This window comes from Oncorhynchus mykiss, chromosome 6 (assembly GCF_057628025.1).
Source record: "Oncorhynchus mykiss isolate SJ-2025 chromosome 6, ASM5762802v1, whole genome shotgun sequence".
NCBI classification, from domain to species: domain Eukaryota; kingdom Metazoa; phylum Chordata; class Actinopteri; order Salmoniformes; family Salmonidae; genus Oncorhynchus; species Oncorhynchus mykiss.
In genome coordinates, this window is record NC_143027.1 from 75,698,922 (window position 1) to 75,719,265 (window position 20,344).

Here is a 20,344-nt window from a genome sequence, read left to right on the forward strand (position 1 = left end):
CAGCAGCAGCAGCAGTCGTAGCAGCAGCAGCAGCAGTCGTAGCAGCAGCAGCAGTCGTAGCAGCAGCAGCAGTCGTAGCAGCAGCAGTCGTAGCAGCAGCAGTCGTAGCAGCAGCAGTCGTAGCAGCAGTCGTAGCAGCAGCAGTCGTAGCAGCAGCAGCAGCAGCAGTCGTAGCAGCAGCAGCAGCAGCAGTCGTAGCAGCAGCAGCAGCAGTCGTAACAGCAGCAGTAGTATTAGTAACAGCAGCAGCAGTAGTAGTAACATCAGCAGCAGTAGTAGTAACATCAGCAGCAGCAGTAGTAGTAACAGCAGCAGCAGTAGTAGTAACAGCAGCAGTAGTAGTAACAGCAGCAGTAGTAGTAACAGCAGCAGTAGTAGTAACAGCAGCAGTAGTAGTAACAGCAGCAGCAGTAGTAGTAGCAGCAGCAGTAGTAGTAACAGCAGCAGCAGTAGTAGTAGTAGTAGTAGCAGCAGCAGCAGCAGCAGTCGTAGCAGCAGCAGCAGTCGTAGCAGCAGCAGTCGTAGCAGCAGTCGTAGCAGCAGCAGTCGTAGCAGCAGCAGTCGTAGCAGCAGCAGCAGCAGTAGTAGTAGCAGCAGTAGCAGCAGCAGCAGCAGCAGTCGTAGCAGCAGCAGCAGCAGCAGCAGTCGTAGCAGCAGCAGCAGCAGTCGTAGCAGCAGCAGCAGCACCAGCTGTCGTAGCAGCAGCACCAGCAGTCGTAGCAGCAGCAGTCGTAGCAGCAGCAGTCGTAGCAGCAGCAGCAGCAGCAGTCGTAGCAGCAGCAGTCGTAGCAGCAGCAGCAGCAGTCGTAGCAGCAGCAGCAGCAGTCGTAGCAGCAGCAGCAGCAGTCGTAGCAGCAGCAGCAGCAGCAGTCGTAGCAGCAGCAGTCGTAGCAGCAGCAGCCGTAGCAGCAGTAGCAGCAGCCGTAGCAGCAGCAGCAGTCGTAGCAGCAGCAGCAGCCGTAGCAGCAGCCGTAGCAGCATTAGCAGCAGCAGCCGTAGCAGCAGCAGCCGTAGCAGCAGCAGCAGTCGTAGCAGCAGCAGTCGTAGCAGCAGCAGCAGCAGCAGTAGTAGTAGCAGCAGTAGTAGTAGTAGCAGCAGCAGTCGTAGCAGCAGCAGCAGTCGTAGCAGCAGCAGCAGTCGTAGCAGCAGCAGCAGTCGTAGCAGCAGCAGCAGTCGTAGCAGCAGCAGCAGCAGCAGTAGTAGTAGCAGCAGTAGCAGCAGTCGTAGCAGCAGCAGCAGCAGTCGTAGCAGCAGCAGCAGAAGCAGCAGCAGTCGTAGCAGCAGCAGCAGCAGCAGCAGCTGTCGTAGCAGCAGCTGTCGTAGCAGCAGCACCAGCAGTCGTAGCAGCAGCAGCAGCAGTCGTAGCAGCAGCAGTCGTAGCAGCAGCAGTCGTAGCAGTAGCAGCAGCAGTCGTAGCAGCAGCAGCAGCAGCAGTCGTAGCAGCAGCAGCAGCAGCAGTAGCAGCAGCAGCAGCAGCAGTCGTAGCAGCAGCAGCAGCAGTCGTAGCAGCAGCAGCAGCAGTCGTAGCAGCAGCAGCAGTCGTAGCAGCAGCAGCAGTCGTAGCAGCAGCAGCAGTCGTAGCAGCAGCCGTAGCAGCAGCAGCAGTCGTAGCAGCAGCCGTAGCAGCAGCAGTCGTAGCAGCAGCCGTCGTAGCAGCAGCAGTCGTAGCAGCAGCCGTAGCAGCAGCAGCAGTCGTAGCAGCAGCCGTAGCAGCAGCAGTCGTAGCAGCAGCCGTCGTAGCAGCAGCAGTCGTAGCAGCAGCCGCAGCAGCAGCAGTCGTAGTAGTAACAGCTGTAGCAGCAGCGGTAGTAACAGCTGTAGCAGCAGCGGTAGTAACAGCTGTAGCAGCAGCGGTAGTAACAGCTGTAGCAGCAGCGGTAGTAACAGCTGTAGCAGCAGCGGCAGTAGCAGCTGTAGCAGCAGCGGCAGTAGCAGCGGTAGCAGACTTAGCAGCAGCGGCAGTCGCAGCGGTAGCAGACTTAGCAGCAGCGGCAGTCGCAGCGGTAGCAGACTTAGCGGCAGTCGCAGCGGTAGCAGACTTAGCAGCAGCGGCAGTCGCAGCGGTAGCAGACTTAGCAGCAGCGGCAGTCGCAGCGGTAGCAGACTTAGCAGCAGCGGCAGTCGCAGCGGTAGCAGACTTAGCAGCAGCGGCAGTCGCAGCGGTAGCAGACTTAGCAGCAGCGGCAGTCGCAGCGGTAGCAGACTTAGCAGCAGCGGCAGTCGCAGCGGTAGCAGACTTAGCAGCAGCGGCAGTCGCAGCGGTAGCAGACTTAGCAGCAGCGGCAGTCGCAGCGGTAGCAGACTTAGCAGCAGCGGCAGTCGCAGCGGTAGCAGACTTAGCAGCAGCGGCAGTCGCAGCGGTAGCAGACTTAGCAGCAGCGGCAGTCGCAGCGGTAGCAGACTTAGCAGCAGCGGCAGTCGCAGCGGTAGCAGACTTAGCGGCAGTCGCAGCGGTAGCAGACTTAGCAGCAGCGGTCGCAGCGGTAGCAGACGCAGCAGCAGTCGCAGCAGCGGCAGCAGTCGTAGTAGCAGCAGCGGCAGCAGTCGTAGCAGCAGCAGCAGCGGCAGCAGTCGTAGCAGCAGCAGCGGCAGCAGTCGTAGCAGCAGTCGTAGCAGTAACAGCAGCAGTCGTAACAGCTGTGGCAGCTGCGGTAGTGGCAGCTGCGGTAGTGGCAGCTGCGGTAGTGGCAGCTGCGGTAGTGGCAGCAGCAGTCTTAACAGCAGCAGCAGTAGCAGCAGTAGTAACAGCAGCAGCAGTAGTAGTAACAGCAGCAGCAGTAGTAGTAACAGCAGCAGCAGTAGTAGTAACAGCAGCAGCAGTAGTAGTAACAGCAGCAGCAGTAGTAGTAGCAGCAGTAGTAGTAACAGCAGCAGTAGCAACAGCTGTATAGGCAGCTGTAGCAGCAGCTGTAGCAGCAGCTGTAGCAGCAGCTGTAGCAGCAGCAGTAGTAGCAGCTGTAGCGGCTGCGGTAGTGGCGGTGGCGGCTGCGGCGGTGGCGGCGGCTGCGGCGGCAGCAGCAGTAACAGCGGAGCGGCGGCAGCAGCAGTAACAGCGGCGGCAGCAGCAGTAACAGCGGCGGCAGCAGCAGTAACAGCGGCGGCAGCAGCAGTAACAGCGGCGGCAGCAGCAGTAACAGCGGCGGCAGCAGCAGTAACAGCGGCGGCAGCAGCAGTAACAGCGGCGGCAGCAGCAGTAACAGCGGCGGCAGCAGCAGTAACAGCGGCGGCAGCAGCAGTAACAGCGGCGGCAGCAGCAGTAACAGCGGCGGCAGCAGCAGTAACAGCGGCGGCAGCAGTAGTAGTAACATCAGCAGCAGCAGTAGTAGTAACAGCAGCAGCAGTAGTAGTAACAGCAGCAACAGCAGCAGCAACAGCAGCAGCAGCAGTAGTAGTAACAGCAGCAGTAGTAGTAACAGCAGCAGTAGTAGTAACAGCAGCAGTAGTAGTAACAGCAGCAGTAGTAGTAACAGCAGCAGTAGTAGTAACAGCAGCAGTAGTAGTAACAGCAGCAGTAGTAGTAACAGCAGCAGTAGTAGTAGTAGTAACAGCAGCAGTATTAGTAACAGCAGCAGTAGTAGTAACAGCAGCAGTAGTAGTAGTAGCAGCAGTAGTAGTAACAGCAGCAGTAGTAGTAACAGCAGCAGTAGTAGTAACAGCAGCAGTAGTAGTAGTAACAGCAGCAGTAGTAGTAGTAACAGCAGCAGTAGTAGTAGTAACAGCAGCAGCAGCAGGAGTAGTAACAGCAGCAGCAGCAGGAGTAGTAACAGCAGCAGCAGCAGGAGTAGTAACAGCAGCAGCAGCAGGAGTAGTAACAGCAGCAGCAGGAGTAGTAACAGCAGCAGCAGGAGTAGTAACAGCAGCAGCAGTAGTAACAGCAGCAGCAGTAGTAACAGCAGTAGTAGTAGTAGCAGCAGTAGTAGTAACAGCAGCAGTAGTAGTAACAGCAGCAGTAGTAGTAACAGCAGCAGTAGTAGTAACAGCAGCAGTAGTAGTAACAGCAGCAGCAGTAGTAGTAACAGCAGCAGTAGTAGTAACAGCAGCAGCAGCAGTAGTAACAGCAGCAGCAGCAGTAGTAACAGCAGCAGCAGCAGTAGTAGTAAATGCAGTAGTATTAGTAACAGCAGCAGCAGTAGTATTAGTAACAGCAGCAGCAGCATTAGTAGTAACAGCAGCAGTAGTAGTAACAGCAGCAGTAGTAGTAACAGCAGCAGTAGTAACAGCAGCAGCAGCAGCAGTACTAACAGCAGCAGCAGCAGCAGCAGTAACAGCAGCAGTAGTAACAGCAGCAGTAGTAGTAGCAACAGCAGCAGCAGCAGTAGTAACAGCAGCAGCAGCAGTAGTAACAGCAGCAGCAGTAGTAACAGCAGCAGCAGCAGTAGTAACAGCAGCAGCAGCAGTAGTAACAGCAGCAGCAGTAGTAGTAACAGCAGCAGTAGTAGTAACAGCAGCAGTAGTAGTAACAGCAGCAGCAGCACTAGTAACAGCAGCAGCAGTAGTAGTAACAGCAGCAGCAGTAGTAGTAACAGCAGCAGCTGCAGTAGTAACAACAGCAGCAGCAGTAGTACCAGCAGCAGTAGTAGTAACAGCAGCAGCAGCAGTAGTAGTAACAGCAGCAGCAGCAGTAGTAACAGCAGCAGCAGCAGTAGTAACAGCAGCAGCAGCACTAGTAACAGCAGCAGCAGTAGTAGTAGCAGCAGCAGTAGTAGTAGCAGCAGCAGCAGTAGTAGTAGCAGCAGCAGTAGTAGTAACAGCAGCAGTAGTAGTAACAGCAGCAGTAGTAGTAACAGCAGCAGTAGTAGTAACAGCAGCAGCAGCAGTAGTAGTAACAGCAGCAGCAGCAGTAGTAGTAGTAACAGCAGCAGCAGTAGTAGTAACAGCAGCAGCAGCAGTAGTAACAGCAGCAGCAGCAGTAGTAGTAACAACAGCAGCAGCAGCAGTAGTAGTAGTAACAGCAGCAGTAGTAGTAACAGCAGCAGTAGTAGTAGTAGCAGCAGTAGTAGTAACAGCAGCAGTAGTAGTAACAGCAGTAGTAGTAACAGCAGCAGTAGTAGTAACAGCAGCAGTAGTAGTAACAGCAGCAGTAGTAGTAACAGCAGCAGTAGTAGTAGTAACAGCAGCAGTAGTAGTAGTAACAGCAGCAGCAGCAGGAGTAGTAACAGCAGCAGCAGCAGGAGTAGTAACAGCAGCAGCAGCAGGAGTAGTAACAGCAGCAGCAGGAGTAGTAACAGCAGCAGCAGGAGTAGTAACAGCAGCAGCAGGAGTAGTAACAGCAGCAGCAGTAGTAACAGCAGCAGCAGTAGTAACAGCAGCAGCAGTAGTAACAGCAGTAGTAGTAACAGCAGCAGTAGTAGTAACAGCAGCAGTAGTAGTAACAGCAGCAGTAGTAGTAGTAACAGCAGCAGCAGTAGTAGTAACAGCAGCAGCAGCAGTAGTAACAGCAGCAGCAGCAGTAGTAACAGCAGCAGCAGCAGTAGTAGTAAATGCAGTAGTATTAGTAACAGCAGCAGCAGTAGTATTAGTAACAGCAGCAGCAGCATTAGTAGTAACAGCAGCAGTAGTAGTAACAGCAGCAGTAGTAGTAACAGCAGCAGTAGTAACAGCAGCAGCAGCAGCAGTACTAACAGCAGCAGCAGCAGCAGCAGTAACAGCAGCAGTAGTAACAGCAGCAGTAGTAGTAGCAACAGCAGCAGCAGCAGTAGTAACAGCAGCAGCAGCAGTAGTAACAGCAGCAGCAGTAGTAACAGCAGCAGCAGCAGTAGTAACAGCAGCAGCAGCAGTAGTAACAGCAGCAGCAGTAGTAGTAACAGCAGCAGTAGTAGTAACAGCAGCAGTAGTAGTAACAGCAGCAGCAGCACTAGTAACAGCAGCAGCAGTAGTAGTAACAGCAGCAGCAGTAGTAGTAACAGCAGCAGCAGCAGTAGTAACAACAGCAGCAGCAGTAGTACCAGCAGCAGTAGTAGTAACAGCAGCAGCAGCAGTAGTAGTAACAGCAGCAGCAGCAGTAGTAACAGCAGCAGCAGCAGTAGTAACAGCAGCAGCAGCACTAGTAACAGCAGCAGCAGTAGTAGTAGCAGCAGCAGTAGTAGTAGCAGCAGCAGCAGTAGTAGTAGCAGCAGCAGTAGTAGTAACAGCAGCAGTAGTAGTAACAGCAGCAGTAGTAGTAACAGCAGCAGTAGTAGTAACAGCAGCAGCAGCAGTAGTAGTAACAGCAGCAGCAGCAGTAGTAGTAGTAACAGCAGCAGCAGTAGTAGTAACAGCAGCAGCAGCAGTAGTAACAGCAGCAGCAGCAGTAGTAGTAACAACAGCAGCAGCAGCAGTAGTAGTAGTAACAGCAGCAGCAGCAGTAGTAGTAACAGCAGCAGCAGCAGTAGTAGTAACAGCAGCAGTAGTAGTAACAGCAGCAGCAGCAGTAGTAACAACAGCAGCAGCAGTAGTACCAGCAGCAGTAGTAGTAGTAACAGCAGCAGCAGCAGTAGTAGTAACAGCAGCAGTAGTAGTAACAGCAGCAGTAGTAGTAACAGCAGCAGTAGCAGCAGTAGTAGTAACAGCAGCAGCAGCAGCAGTAGTAGTAACAGCAGCAGCAGTAGTAGTAGTAACAGCAGCAGCAGTAGTATCAGCAGCAGCAGTAGTAGTAACAGCAGCAGCAGCAGTAGTAACAGCAGCAGTAGCAGCAGCAGTAGTAACAGCAGCAGTAGCAGCAGCAGTAGTAACAGCAGCAGTAGCAGCAGCAGTAGTAACAGCAGCAGCAGTAGTAACAGCAGCAGCAGTAGTAACAGCATCAGCAGCAGCAGTAGTAACAGCATCAGCAGCAGAAGTAGTAACAGCATCAGCAGCAGCAGGATTAACAGCATCAGCAACAGCAGCAGTAGTACCGTAGTAGCAAGAGTAGCAGCAGCAACAGAGGCTCTTTTGTATGATGGCTCTGCTTGTTTTTGAAAGTCAAGTGAGATGCTGCTCCTCTCAGCCTCTTTGTTCTAGCCATTGGTTTTATTGATTTGTTTGTGTGTGCTGTCTGACTCTGAACCCCAACAATGGTTCAGATGCTTTGACTTTCACGGTCTTCTTGGACATGGTCTTTGTGCGTGCGTGCGTGTGCGCGCGCATGGGTGGGTGGGGTTTGTACATTTCGTTAAACAGCTTGGAAAATTCCAGAAACTTATGTCATGGCTTTAGAAGCTTCTGATTAACTAGAAGCTTCTGCTAATTGAGATAATTTGAGTCAATTAGAGGTGTACCTGTGGATGTATTTCAAGGCCTACATTCAAACTCATTGCCCCTTTGCTTGATATCATGGGTAAATCTAAAGAAATCAGACCTCCACAAGTCTGGTTTATCCTTGGGAGCAATTTCCAAACGCCTGAAGGTACCACGTTCATCTGTACAAACAATAGTACTCAAGTATAAACACCATGGGACCAAGCAGCCGTCATACCGCTCAGGAAGGAGACACATTCTGTCTCCTAAAGATGAATGTACTTTGGTGCGAAAAGTGCAAATCAATCCCAGAACAGGAGCAAAGGACCCTGGAAGATAATGGAGGAAAGGGGTACAAAAGTATCTTTATCCACAGTAAAACGAGTCCTATATCGACATAACCTGGAAGGCCGCTCAGCAAGGAAGAAGCCACTGCTTCAAAATCGCCATAGAAAAGCCAGACTACGGTTTGCAACTGCACATAGGGACAAAGGACGTACTTTTTGGAGAATTGTACTCTCGTCTGATGAAACAAAAATATAACTTTTTGGGCATGATGACCATCATTATGTTTGGAGGAAAAAGGGGGAGGCTTGCAAGCTGAAGAACACCATCCCAAACGTGAAGCACAGGGGTGGCAGCATCATGTTGTGGGGGTGCTTTGCTGCAGGAGGGACTGGTGCACTTCACAAAATAGATTGCATCATGAGGTAGGACAATTGTGGCTATATTGTGGCAACATTTCAAGACATCAGTCAGGAAGTTAAATATTGGTCGCAAATGGGTCTTCCAAATGGTCAATGACCCCAAGCATACTTCCAAAGTTGTGGCAAAATGGCTTAAGGACAAGAAAAGCCCTGACCTCAGTCTTATAGAACATTTGTGGGCAGACTTGAAAAAGTGTGTGCGAGCAAGGAGACCTACAAACCTGACTCACTTCCACCAGCTCTGTCAGGAGGAATGGGCCAAAATTGACCCAACATATTGTGGGAAGCTTGTGCAAGGCTACCTGAAATGTTTGACCCAAGTTAAACAATTTAAAAGCAATGCTAACAAATACTAATTGAGTGTATGTAAACTTCTGACCCACTGGGAATGTGATGAAAGAAATAAAAGCTGAAATCACTCTCTACTATTATTCTGACATTTCACATTCTTCAAATAAAGTTATCCTAACTGACCTAAGACAGGGAATTTTTACTAGGATTAAATGTCAGGAATTGTGAAACTCAGTTTAAATGTATTTGGCTAAGGTGTATGTAAACTTCCGACGGTATATACTGTAAACCTGCCAGCACCTGCAACAAGACAGACAGCTGTGCAGTGTTGAGGTATATCAGTGTTGTTCCACACTGTTGTTTTACTGGACTGTGTGTTTGCAGAATACTCCATGCAGGACCAGAGGCTGCAGAAGCACAGTTTTACCCCCAGAGGCAGCAGCAGTGACAAGTCCTCTGGCCAAAGCAAACCAAAGAGCAAAGGTACTGCTGCTGGCTTCAAGTGCATGTACTAGCTAACACTATAACACTTTAACATGGTGTTAGTGTGCTGATGGTTCTGTCATTGGGAAATAATATCAATAAGGCATGATGACTGAATTTTGGAAAATTGAAGTTTTCCATTTGTGTGAATGGTCAATTTGGATTCCAGAGCTGATGTGAATGGTTTGGAGTGGTGAGAGTTACTGAACCATTGTGTTCCTTGCATGGCTACTGACCTGCACAGTGTGCTGACGATCTGCCTCCGTTCCCTCTCTCTATGCCTTTCTCTCTCCCTCCTCTCCCCACCTATCCTGCTGTCATTAAAGAACGCCTCATAATAATGGCGGCAATGGAGCGAATGGTATTGAAAAACAGATTTGATACCATTCCATTTACTCCATTCCAGCCGCTATTATGAGCCGTTCTCCCCCAGCAGGCTCCACTGCAGCAAACACATACCTGCTTCTTTTCTATTTCTCTGTTGACTTGTGTTATCTCCAGGCTTAGGTCTTCAGTGTGGGAGTAGAAGCAAGTCAGAATTGTATTATACTTTAAATGGCAGCTCTGTTGACCACCCAGTCCAGGCCAAATCCAAAAGCACATGGTACATTGATGAAGGTAAAGCCCCACAAGATACAGTACTGAGACTCCCATCTGTCTTGATAGCAGATACTGTTAATGCATGGTTGTTTTACAGTATTAATTTACCAATCAGTGAACAAATAAAGAATGCGTTTGATCTTTAACTTAATTGTTGTATTGTTTAGGCAGATAACATTATTTAAAAAAGCTTGCTATCAAGACTAGGGCTGTGGTGATACCAGTATCAAGATATTTTTTCCAGTGCAAAAATAAAAACATGAAGCAGATCAAACTCTTTTGCTTCTTTTTAAAATACCTGCTGTATGTAAAATAGTGTGTTCTATAGCTTGGAAAATAAATAAATGTGACTGGATGGCAACACAATGGGGGTTGTTTTCCTAAAGTTAAATTTGTGTTTTGCTTCCTTGAGACTATGCTAACGAGTATCGCGATACTGGAATTGTCCCGGCCCTGATGAAGACCCTTCACTGAGTCCTCCATCTATTCATTTCCATTAACTGTGAGATCCACCTGCATGGTGCAATTGCGATGTCATGGTCTTCCTCAAATCACAAAGGCTTTTAATAATGCTTTAACATTTCTTGCATTTATTCACACTCAGAATAATTAAATTAGGTAAAATATTGTACTTTATTCTTGATGGTTTCCTGTAAGCATTAGTGAAAGCCTTCAGTACTTGGTTTAAGTGAGGACGTGGATATGTTTCATGGGGGATGGTGTGGTGTAGTTTAGGTAGGTAGCCTACATGCGGTCAAATATAGTTTTCCTTACAGCGTGGTGGTGATGAATGGATAATTACACAAGTGAAACCAAGGGATTGAAAATGATTGAGTCATGTAAAGCCTGTGTGTAAAGTTATGGAGCTATCAGTGGACTCTAGGGTGAGGAAGACCCAGTGGAGATGACTCCTCTGTCGCAGGAATGAGAGAAATCCTGTCACAGCTGTTTCCTCTGTTCTGTTTCATCACCTCTGTTTTGTTTTTCATCACTGCCTTCTTTACCCATATGTTCAGGTCCCTCATATTCATATTTGATGGTGTATTGTACTTTCCATTGGTGACGTGATGATCTTATGACTCACCCATCTCTTCTGGATTATTCTGTGGGTGTCTCCATGTGGAGGCATTTAGATTTTCTCAACACACTCTCACAGTGACACAAATATTAACGTTTTTCAACTCCCATGGGAGGTAAATTAAAATGTCCTTGTGTCACACAAGATACATTTTGTGGTTCTGTTTACAGTGAATGTAAAAATGTGTATCCACTTTATAGTGAATGTGTTTATAAGCCAAGGTTACATTTGGTTTGCTAATGCTGATATGAAGCTGTGACACCACCTGCACACTCCCTATTCACAAAGTTGGCAAAAAAAGCCTAATTAATATCTGATGAGTCCACAATGCTAGAAGCTCTCTGTCAGTGTAATATCTGCTGCAGTGAAAATTGATTGTCTGTTGTTTTCCTCTGCAGTAGGGGAGGACCCTGCCAAGTCCCTCACAGACACGCCCCCTGACTTCAATGAAACCACACCTCCTACCAGGGCCCCGCCCTCTGCTTCCTTGTCCAATGACAACAAGTTCCACTCCCTGCCCTTCAGCCTGAGCCGTAAGACGGGGCCCAATGGCAGCATGAGCCATGGACCCCTCTCCCTCTCCGTGCAGTCAGTGATGGGAGAGCAGATGCCAGAGCCCCCATCGTCCAGCCCTCCCTCCCCGAGGCCCCCCTCACCCCCCAGCTCTCGCGGGGGTGGCGGAGTACCTGGTCTGGAGGTGGGGTCCCTAGTGGAGGTGAAGGAGAACCCGCCCCTGTGTGGGGTCATCCGCTGGGTGGGGCAGCCCCCGGGACTACCAGAGCCACTGGCTGGCCTGGAGCTGGTGAGAGATCATTACACTGACTGGAAGGATTGTCTCTTTGTCGCCTCTGAGACCTGGCTGTTTTGTCTTATGTTTTTCCCAATAACATTGTCACAGCAAGTGAACTAAGAATTTCAGGAAAACTTCAGAGAAACCAACATTTGGTTAATTGAATGGTAGAATCATCCAAATCCAGTATCATTACTAGCTATATGTTTGTTGTAATAGCATACAGGTAACTGCACTCAACATCATGATGGCCTTGTCTGGTTCTGCTCTCTCAGGAGGAAGAGTGTGTTGGCTGTACAGACGGCACCTTTCAAGGTACCCGCTACTTCAGCTGCGCGCCCAAGAAGGCCCTGTTTGTGAAGCTGAAATGCTGCCGGCCCGACTCCCGTTTCCCCTCCCTACACCACTCCTCCAACCCCATAGAGAGATGCAACTCTATCGGTGAGTCACTGGTGTCATCTGTCAGTCCTGCGCTGAATTACAAATTGACCCCTAGGTACTCCCTAGGATTGGACGGGTAAAGGCTATACAGGGACATTTCCACCCAGCTAAGGAGTCCTGCCCAGGATTGTCAACTTAAACTTCAATGTTTGTGTCTGTCCAGCTTTCGGGGGTTATCTGAGTGAGGTGGTGCATGAGAACACTCCTCCACGCACTGAGAATGACGGTCTAGACATCATGGTGGGCAAGAAGAAAGGTATCCAGGGACACTACAACTCCTGCTACCTGGACTCCACACTCTTCTGGTGAGGACATAGAAAAGAGATCTGAGTTTTCACTTCTTCCTTGCGTGTATTATTTTAGAGTTCTTAACCTCATTCCTATGTCACTGTAGTGAGTTTTTTTTTTTTTAGTCTCTCAACAGGGAGTCATGTTTATTCTTTCCCTCTTTTCCCATCTTTAGCCTGTTTTCCTTCAGCTCAGTCCTGGACACAGTTCTGCTGAGGCCGAGGTCCAAGACTGACGTAGAGTATTACCGAGAGACACAGGAGCTGCTACGCACAGAGATAGTCAACCCCCTGCGCATGTAAGTAGGAAACTACTCATTGTGTTTTGTTCAGACACATTCATTCAGTATAATGTAATGTGGCAAACCAATGCTTAACATGTAATTTCTAAGCACTTTCATTAGTTTTCTAAACACAGCCAAATATCATAACTGTGAGATCCTCTGATTCTATTTTTATTTGTCTTGGTAGACATGGCTATGTGTGTGCCACTAAAGTGATGAAGCTCAGAAGGATACTGGAGAAGGTAGAAGCTGCCTCAGGGTTCACATCTGAAGAAAAAGGTGTCTAATGCCTTTATCAAAATATTAAAGATTTGGGGTTTTGTTATTAATGTCAAACTTATTCTAAATGTTTTAAGCTTGTTATTAACTTAATGGTCACCTCACAGATCCTGAGGAGTTCCTCAATATTCTGTTCCATCACATATTGAGGGTGGACCCCTTACTCAAGCTGAGGTCAGTCTACATGAAACGTACTCCTAAACATATCCTCTTGTTATTGCTTATCTAAACTATTTCTGCTAATAGTATACACATTTTAATAATATTTAGACATGCGTCTAAGATGAGCTCAAATTAGTATGATTTCCAATGTATTACACATGATATCCTGTTTGTGTCTGTCGTGTCTAGGTCGGCAGGTCAGAAGGTTCAGGACTGCTACTTCTACCAGATCTTCATGGATAAGAAGGACAAAGTGGGCGTGCCAACCAGCCAGCAGCTCATAGAGTGGTCCTTCATCAACAGTGACCTCAAGTTTGCTGAGGTGACATGTCTGTATGTCTGGCTGGCTGTCTGTCAGTGGTTGGGTTGCTCAGAGGTGAATGATTTGCTGATTGCAATCAAGAAGCAATTCACTCTAGGAGCATGAAGGGAGAGTCAACTTGACTATCAATTCTAATGATTAGTTAATCAATGACAGGCTAAACTACTATGGGAAATTGGCAGGATCAGTAGTTTGTAGAACACACATACAGTTCTCTTTTGTGGAATTTTAGTGGGATTTTGTTTGTTATGTAATGGCTGTTCCTCAGTAAGGTAAGATGGTGCTGACAGATATGGCAGCTCTGCTTCTAGGTCCAAAGCAACTTTGCAATATTTTGTTTTTTGTTTTTTTGTGTGTTATTTCTTACATTATTAGCCCATCATTTTGGGGGTGTTATTACATACAGCCGTAAGAACTTTTGGATATCAGAGCGGTGGTAACTCGCCAGAATTACAACCAGGAATACGACTTTCTCGAATTGGATCCTTTGTTCGTACCCTCCAAGGTAATTGAACTTATTCCAGAGCCTGCTCCAAAACACCGCCAGCGGAGAAGAGGTATTTAGAGTGGAATTCTAGTCCGACTCAGGAGGCGTGCACACCATCCACCGCTTATATTACTCGCTAATGTTCAGTCTCTGGACAATAAAGTAGACGAGCTCAGAGCGAGGATCTCCTTCCAGAGAGACATCAGGGATTGTAACATACTCTGTTTCACAGAAACATGGCTATCTCGGGATATACTGAGTTCTCAATACATCGCGCAGACGGGAATAAAGAACTCTCCGGGAAGAAGAAAGGCGGGGGTGTATGTTTCATGAATAACTACTCATGGTGTGACTGTGATAACATACAGAAACTCAAGTCCTTTTGTTCACCCGACCTAAAATCCGCCACAATCAAATGCAGACTGAATTAACTCCCAAGAGAATTCTCTTCGGTTATAGTCACAGCCATGTAAATTCCATCTCAAGCCGATACCACGGTGGCTCTCAAAGGACTACACTGGACTTTATGCAAACTGGAAACCACATATCCTGAGGCTGGATTTATTGTAGCTGGGGATTTTAACAAAGCAAATTTGAGGAAAACGCTATCGAAGTTTTACCAACTGTAGTACTCGCTCTAGAAAAACATTGGACCACTGCTACTCAATTTTTCGAAATGCCTACAAGGCCCTCCACCACCCTCGCTTCGACAAATCTGAGCATGACTCCATTTTGTTTCTCCCTTCCTATAGGCAGAAACAAAGAGGAAGTGCCCTTGCTAAGGTCTATTCAACGCTGGTCTGATCAATCGGAATCCATGCTTTAAGATTGTTTTGATCACGTGGACTGGGATATGTTGCGGGTAGCCTCTGAGAATAACATTGACGAATACACGGATACGGTGACTGAGTTCATCAGGAGGTGTTGTACCCACTGTGACTATTAAAACCTACCCAAACCAGAAACCTTGGCTAGATGGCAGCATTCACGCAAAAATGAAAGCGTGAACCACCGCATTTAACCATGGCAAAATGACTGAGAATATGGCCAAATACAAACAGTGTAGTACCCTCCCGTAAGGCAATTAAACAGGAAAAACGTCAGTACAGAGACAAAGTGGAGTCGCAATTCAACGGCTCAGACACGAGATGTATGTGGCAGGGTCTACAGACAATCATGGACTACAAAGGGAACACAGTCTTGCTTGAAGATGTCCACCATTGTTTCTGTACCCAAGAAAGCAAAGGTAACTGAACTAAATGACTATCGCCCTGTACTTCTGTCATCATGAAGTACTTTGAGAGACTAGTCAAGGATCATATCACCTCTACCTTACCTGACACCCTAGACCCACTTCCATTTGCTTACCGCCCCAATAGATCCACAGACAATGCCATCGCACTGCACACTGCCCTATCCCATCTGGAAAAGAGGAATACCTATGTAATCGTCATTAAGCTCGGGGCCCTGGGTCTCAACCCCGCCCTGTGCAACTGCGTCCTGGACTTCCTGATGGGCTGCCCCCAGGTGGTGAAGGTAGGAAACAACACCTCTACTTTGCTGATCCTCAACACCGGGGCCCCACAAGGGTGCGTGCTCAGCCCTTTGCTGTACTCCCTGTTCATCCATGACTGCGTAGCCACGCATGCTTCCAACTCAATCATCAAGTTTGCAGACGACACAACTGTAGTAGGCCTGATTACCATCAATGACGAGACAGCCTCCAGGGAGGAGGTAAGGGTCCTGGGAGAGTGGTGCCAGGAAAGTAAATTCTGACTCAATGTCAACAAAACAAAAGTGCTGATTGTGGACTTCAGGAAACAGCAGAGGGAGCACGCTCCTATCCACATTGTCGGTACCTCAGTTGAGAAGGTGGAAAACTTCCCTTCGGCTTACACATCACTGAAGATCTGAAATGGTCCACCCACAGACAGTGTGGTGAAGAAGGCGCAACAGCGCCTCTTCAACCTCAGGAGGCTGAAGAAATTTGGCTTGGCCCCTAAAACCCAAACAAACTTTCAGATGCACAAGAGCATCCTGTTGGGCTGTATCACCGCCTGGTACGGCAACTCTCAACGCATCACCAAGGGCAAACTACCTACCCTCCAGGACACCTACAGCCCCCGATGTCACAGGAAGGCCAAAAAGATCATCAAGGACATCAACCACCACTTCACCCCGCTATCACCCGGAAGGCGAGGTCAGTACAGGTACATTAACACTGGGACCGAGAGACTGAAAAGCAGCCAATATCTCAAGACCATCAGACTTATAAATAGACATTATTAGCTGTCTTCCACCCGGTTACGCAACCCTGCACCTTAGAGGCTCCCGGCAGGCGCAGCGGTCTAAGGCACTGCATCTCAGTGCTAGAGGCGTCACTACAGACCCTGGTTCGATTCCAGGCTGTATCACAACCGGCCAGGATTGGGAGTCCCTATTGGCGCACAATTGGTCCAGCGTCGTCCTGGTTAGGGTTTGGAAGGGGTAGGCCATCATTGTACATAAGAATTTATTCTTAACTGACTTGCCTAGTTAAATAAAGGTTAAATAAATACATATAAAAGAGGCTGCTGCCCTATATACATACGGTAGACTTGGAATCACTGGCCACTTTAATGGAACACTAGTCAATTTAATAATGTTTACATACTACTTTACTCATCTCATATTTATATACTGTATTCTATTCTACATTATTTTAGTCAATGCCACTCCGACATTGCTCGATCAAATATTTATATATTTCTTAATTTCATTCTTTTACTTTTGGATTTGTGTGAATTGTTAGATACTACTGCACTGTTGGAGCTAGGTACACAAGCATTTCGCTACACCTGCAATAACATCTGCTAAATATGTGTATGTGACCAATACAATTTGATGTGGTGACTTCATGCGTGTTCTCTCTGTTCAGGCTCCTTCCTGCCTTATCATCCAAATGCCTCGCTTTGGGAAGGACTTCAAGATGTTCAACAAGATCTTCCCCTCACTAGAGTTAGACATCACAGACTTACTTGAAGACAGTGCGTAAAAAGTTATTTTATTTGAATGTGGTTGAAGTTGGATTATCATTATTGAATGTGATAACTGTTTTCCATATCATAAATCTACTGTTCTCCATCGACATATGGTTGTGTGTTGGTGTGTATAGTCAACCCTCAACCTTGTGCTTCTCTCTCAGCTCCCAGGGAGTGTCGAATCTGCGGGGGTCTGGCTCTGTATGAATGCAGGGAGTGCTACGAGGACGGTGACATCACTGCCGGGAAGATAAAACAGTTCTGTGAAAAGTGCAATACACAGGTAACCGACAGAGAGTGCCATTTCACCAACATAGAAACTAAGGGGATCTCATCAGTTCCAGTACAATCCACTTGGGGGCGACAAGTCCTAAGGAATGCCTGAGTTTCATGTAACTTTCTAAGTTGTATTTTATACTGGGTGGTTTGAGCCCTGAATGCTGATCGGCTGATACCCGTGGTATAAGGTCTGATATACCACGACTATGACAAAACATGTATTTTTACTTCTCTAATTACGTTGGTAATCAGTTTATAATAGCAATAAGGCAGCTCCTGGTTTTGTGGTATATGACCAATATACCACGACTAAAGGCTGTATCCAGGCACTTCTCGCTGCATCGTGCCCAAGAACAGCCATTAGCCGTGGTATATTGGCCATATACCATACCCCCTCGTGCCTTATTGCTTAAATAACATATAGCTGAAGACAAAATATTTACCTTGAACTTTGAGGCACATTTGTGAATATATGTGTAAAAAAAAAAAAAAATGTAACTAAAGAATTGTGAAACTTGTCATTCTTCAGTTTTATTCTTTACTCTGTAGTTGCCATCGATCTGTGAGAACTGTTATTAGACCGATTTATAACTAGAGATTAGAAATACTTACAAAATCCCCAAGAAATAGGTAAATACTTATTTCCAACCATTATGTGTATGTGTCATACGTGTATGTGTTCCCTCAGGTTCACCTCCACCCGAGGAGGAAGGCCCATCGCCACGGCAAGTTGTCCGTCCCCAAGGAACTGCAAGAGGGTGTGTGGCGGCAGGGTAGCTTCCCTCGCCAGCGGATGGAGCTGTTCGCTGTGCTCTGCATCGAGACCAGTCACTACGTAGCGTTCGTCAAGTACGGCCACCAAGACTCTGCATGGCTCTTCTTCGACAGTATGGCCGACCGCGACGGTATGGGGAGAAATCTTCTTCAGGAGTTATTGGATAACTTTTCGCTTTTTGTTGTGGGGGAAGCAGTATTTTGAATCATTTACAAAGTTATTATGAACTGTCATGCTATTTTAGATTTTGTTCATAATTATGAATAGATATTCAGCTCAATAGTAAATATTTTGGATTAATTCACACACAGAAATGATATTACATAGCAATATAACTAGAACACTTGCCATTGCTTTAAAACCACAGATCTGAGTGCTCTGTCTGTGTTTGTTGTTCCACAGGAGGGCAGAATGGCTTCAACATCCCCCAGGTGTCTCCATGTCCGGAGGTGGGGGCCTATCTGAAGATGACCCCTGAGGAGCTGCACGCCCTGGACCCCAAGAGCATCCAGGGCCAGGCCCGCCGTCTGCTGTGTGACGCCTACATGTGCATGTACCAGAGCCCCACCATGAGCCTGTACAAGTAGAGCCCCTGGGGCAGGAGACTCCCAGACAGACAGATAGACAGACGGCAGAGCTGCAGTCCAGAGCTCTCTCCCTGTGTCCCCACCTCCTCCTCAATGCCTGCCCCTGTCTCCTCAGTCTACTCTGCCCAAAGTGAAGACTATAAAAGAGAAAAGCTTATTTGCACTGTGCATTTGTTGAAGTGTTGTTGTTCTTGTTTTCCCTCTGTGGTGAACAACAAAACAAGCTGATCTTGACGTCAGTAGCTTCCCTGTGCCTCGTAGCTGAGTGGTGGGGGATGGCGGTCGATGGAGACACGAGAAGCCCGCTGAATATTATTCTCTTCCTGTGGAGAGGAAGAGGAGAGAGCGAGAGAGGGGGACAGCATGCTCGCCTCGGCTGACCAAACATGCGAAACAAAAACAAGCCATGTTAATGGAAGGACAGAGGCCACCTCATTTACCTAAAGCAGGGGGAGTCCTGCTTTTCTTAATCAGTGTAAGAGATGGGAGCGCTCCATAATTCAACTCATAGTGGAAATAATGCCACGTTCAAAACCCTCAACCAACTATGTATACGGTTTAAACAGCTTGTCTTAAGACCTCCTTAGTACCATGATCCATTATGTCAGATGTGTACCATCACCAACAGTATATTTGTGTCAACCGAATATAGCATTAGGCTCAACCAGAATACTTTGGGTGGCATATTTCCCTATTATACCTTGTAGATTTCATGAAAGTGTGTGTGTTCCAAATGGATATATGGTAAAGGCGGCTGCATGACAGTTCTCCATGCAGTCAGAGGACAGGTCAGGTACTCTAAAGCCTGGCAGGTGTTTTTGAATTAACAGGTTGTGGAAATATTCAACTGAAATTTTAAATTTTAGATTTGTCTTTTTTGTAAGTCTCAAGGCATTGTGTCAGCAAACTAAATTATTTTATATCTAAACTTTTAACTGCACTCAAGACATAGCAAACTCCTTGACATTTGTCATACTCAATAGTTATCTATCTGATGGGACAAACAGTATATGCCTTTTGTGTCTTTTTCATACATTTGTGACAGTCAACTCCCCAACCATGGATCAAAATCAAGTAACTTAAAATACAGTATATACCTAAATATATTTTAATCTGAATATATTTACATTCTCGTATTTTCTTTTTTGAAGGAAATGTAAAAAATATATTAAATATAATCTTTACTCCTCCTCCCATCTCTCACCAGATATTGAAGTGAGTTCTTGTGATTCATGCTGTCCCATTAATACTACTGAATGTTACCACCAGTGGCATGCTGGGTAGTGTAGTTTAATGTCACAATGAAGGCCTGATTGGGAGGTTCAATGCTGGTTTCCAGATGATTACAACTTCCACAAAGCCCCATTGTGATTGTTTTCCCAGGGACCCTCAAAGGAGACATTATTACTGTATGTGCTTGTTTCTGCACTGCTGAAGTTTAATGCTCGTCACAGACAGACAGGAGGACTTTCTTTACTCCACTGGAGCATGTGAGTCTCTGATATGGATATCTATGAACATTGACTTGTGCATCTATCTTTAAACTATATAACGGATGCAAATTAATGTCAGTCCTGTTCTCGTAAATGTTAACTAAATTAAAACCCCTGTTTTGAAAAGTTTGAAAAGTGTTTATTTGTGTGTTGGAGATGTTTGCCATGTGCCTGGCAGTTTGCTTTGTTTGGCGAGTCTGAGTACGAGTGAATTGGGGTACGCTTGTCATGTAGCTTGATTCAGTTCTGGGGTCCGTATCCTCACCTGTCACAGAGGTGCAGGTCTCATTAGCATGGTGTCTCTGCAGGGGCTCAGCACAGCGAGGATTCTGCTCTGGTTGATGCGGTGCAGATGGGACTAACCTCCCCGTGGGCAGAGACACAGCAGCTGGACACTGGTCCGACAGGGAGCTCGAGGCCCAGACAGCACATTAACACAAGGTTCTATTTTCTTCTCTTTATCACCTCAAACTACAGTCTACTGGAAAAGGCAGAAATACTTTACATTTTTTAAACCTATCTCTGATCAATCGTTGTTATAGTGAAAAGGGTATGCTTTTTTGAGTTAGTCATAACTCACTGGGCACAGACATCAATTCAATGTTTATTCCACATGGCTCAATGTTATTTTATTGAAATGGCGTGGAAACAACGTTGATTCAACCAGTGTGTGCCCAGCGGGTGCATGGCTACATTTCTAGCTTAGTGAGTGACTTGCAGTGCCTGTCTGTGTGGGCTGCAGCACTTCAAGCTCTTGAGAAAAGTCTCATCTATGTTTAAGCAGT

At 47.2% G+C, this 20,344-nt stretch overlaps 1 protein-coding gene across 3 annotated transcripts in view; it reads left to right on the forward strand.

Annotated features, from left to right (window-relative positions):
• Positions 1-19,685, forward strand: part of cylda (cylindromatosis (turban tumor syndrome), a) — a 36,424-nt gene extending 16,739 nt beyond the window's left edge. The window contains exons 7-19 of one of the 3 annotated variants that reach the window (XM_021607700.3): positions 8,577-8,675; positions 9,177-9,293; positions 10,752-11,155; positions 11,419-11,584; positions 11,748-11,889; positions 12,048-12,170; positions 12,343-12,434; positions 12,542-12,608; positions 12,786-12,918; positions 16,323-16,431; positions 16,590-16,708; positions 17,393-17,609; positions 17,882-19,685. In XM_021607700.3, coding sequence (XP_021463375.1) covers positions 8,577-8,675; positions 9,177-9,293; positions 10,752-11,155; positions 11,419-11,584; positions 11,748-11,889; positions 12,048-12,170; positions 12,343-12,434; positions 12,542-12,608; positions 12,786-12,918; positions 16,323-16,431; positions 16,590-16,708; positions 17,393-17,609; positions 17,882-18,066 — 1,973 coding nt within the window. In that variant the 3' untranslated portion in view covers positions 18,067-19,685. The remainder of the gene's footprint in view (positions 1-8,576; positions 8,676-9,176; positions 9,294-10,751; positions 11,156-11,418; positions 11,585-11,747; positions 11,890-12,047; positions 12,171-12,342; positions 12,435-12,541; positions 12,609-12,785; positions 12,919-16,322; positions 16,432-16,589; positions 16,709-17,392; positions 17,610-17,881) is intronic. The other 2 variants (XM_021607701.3, XM_021607702.3) reach the window with 2 other exon arrangements.
• The last annotated feature ends 659 nt before the right edge of the window (positions 19,686-20,344 follow it).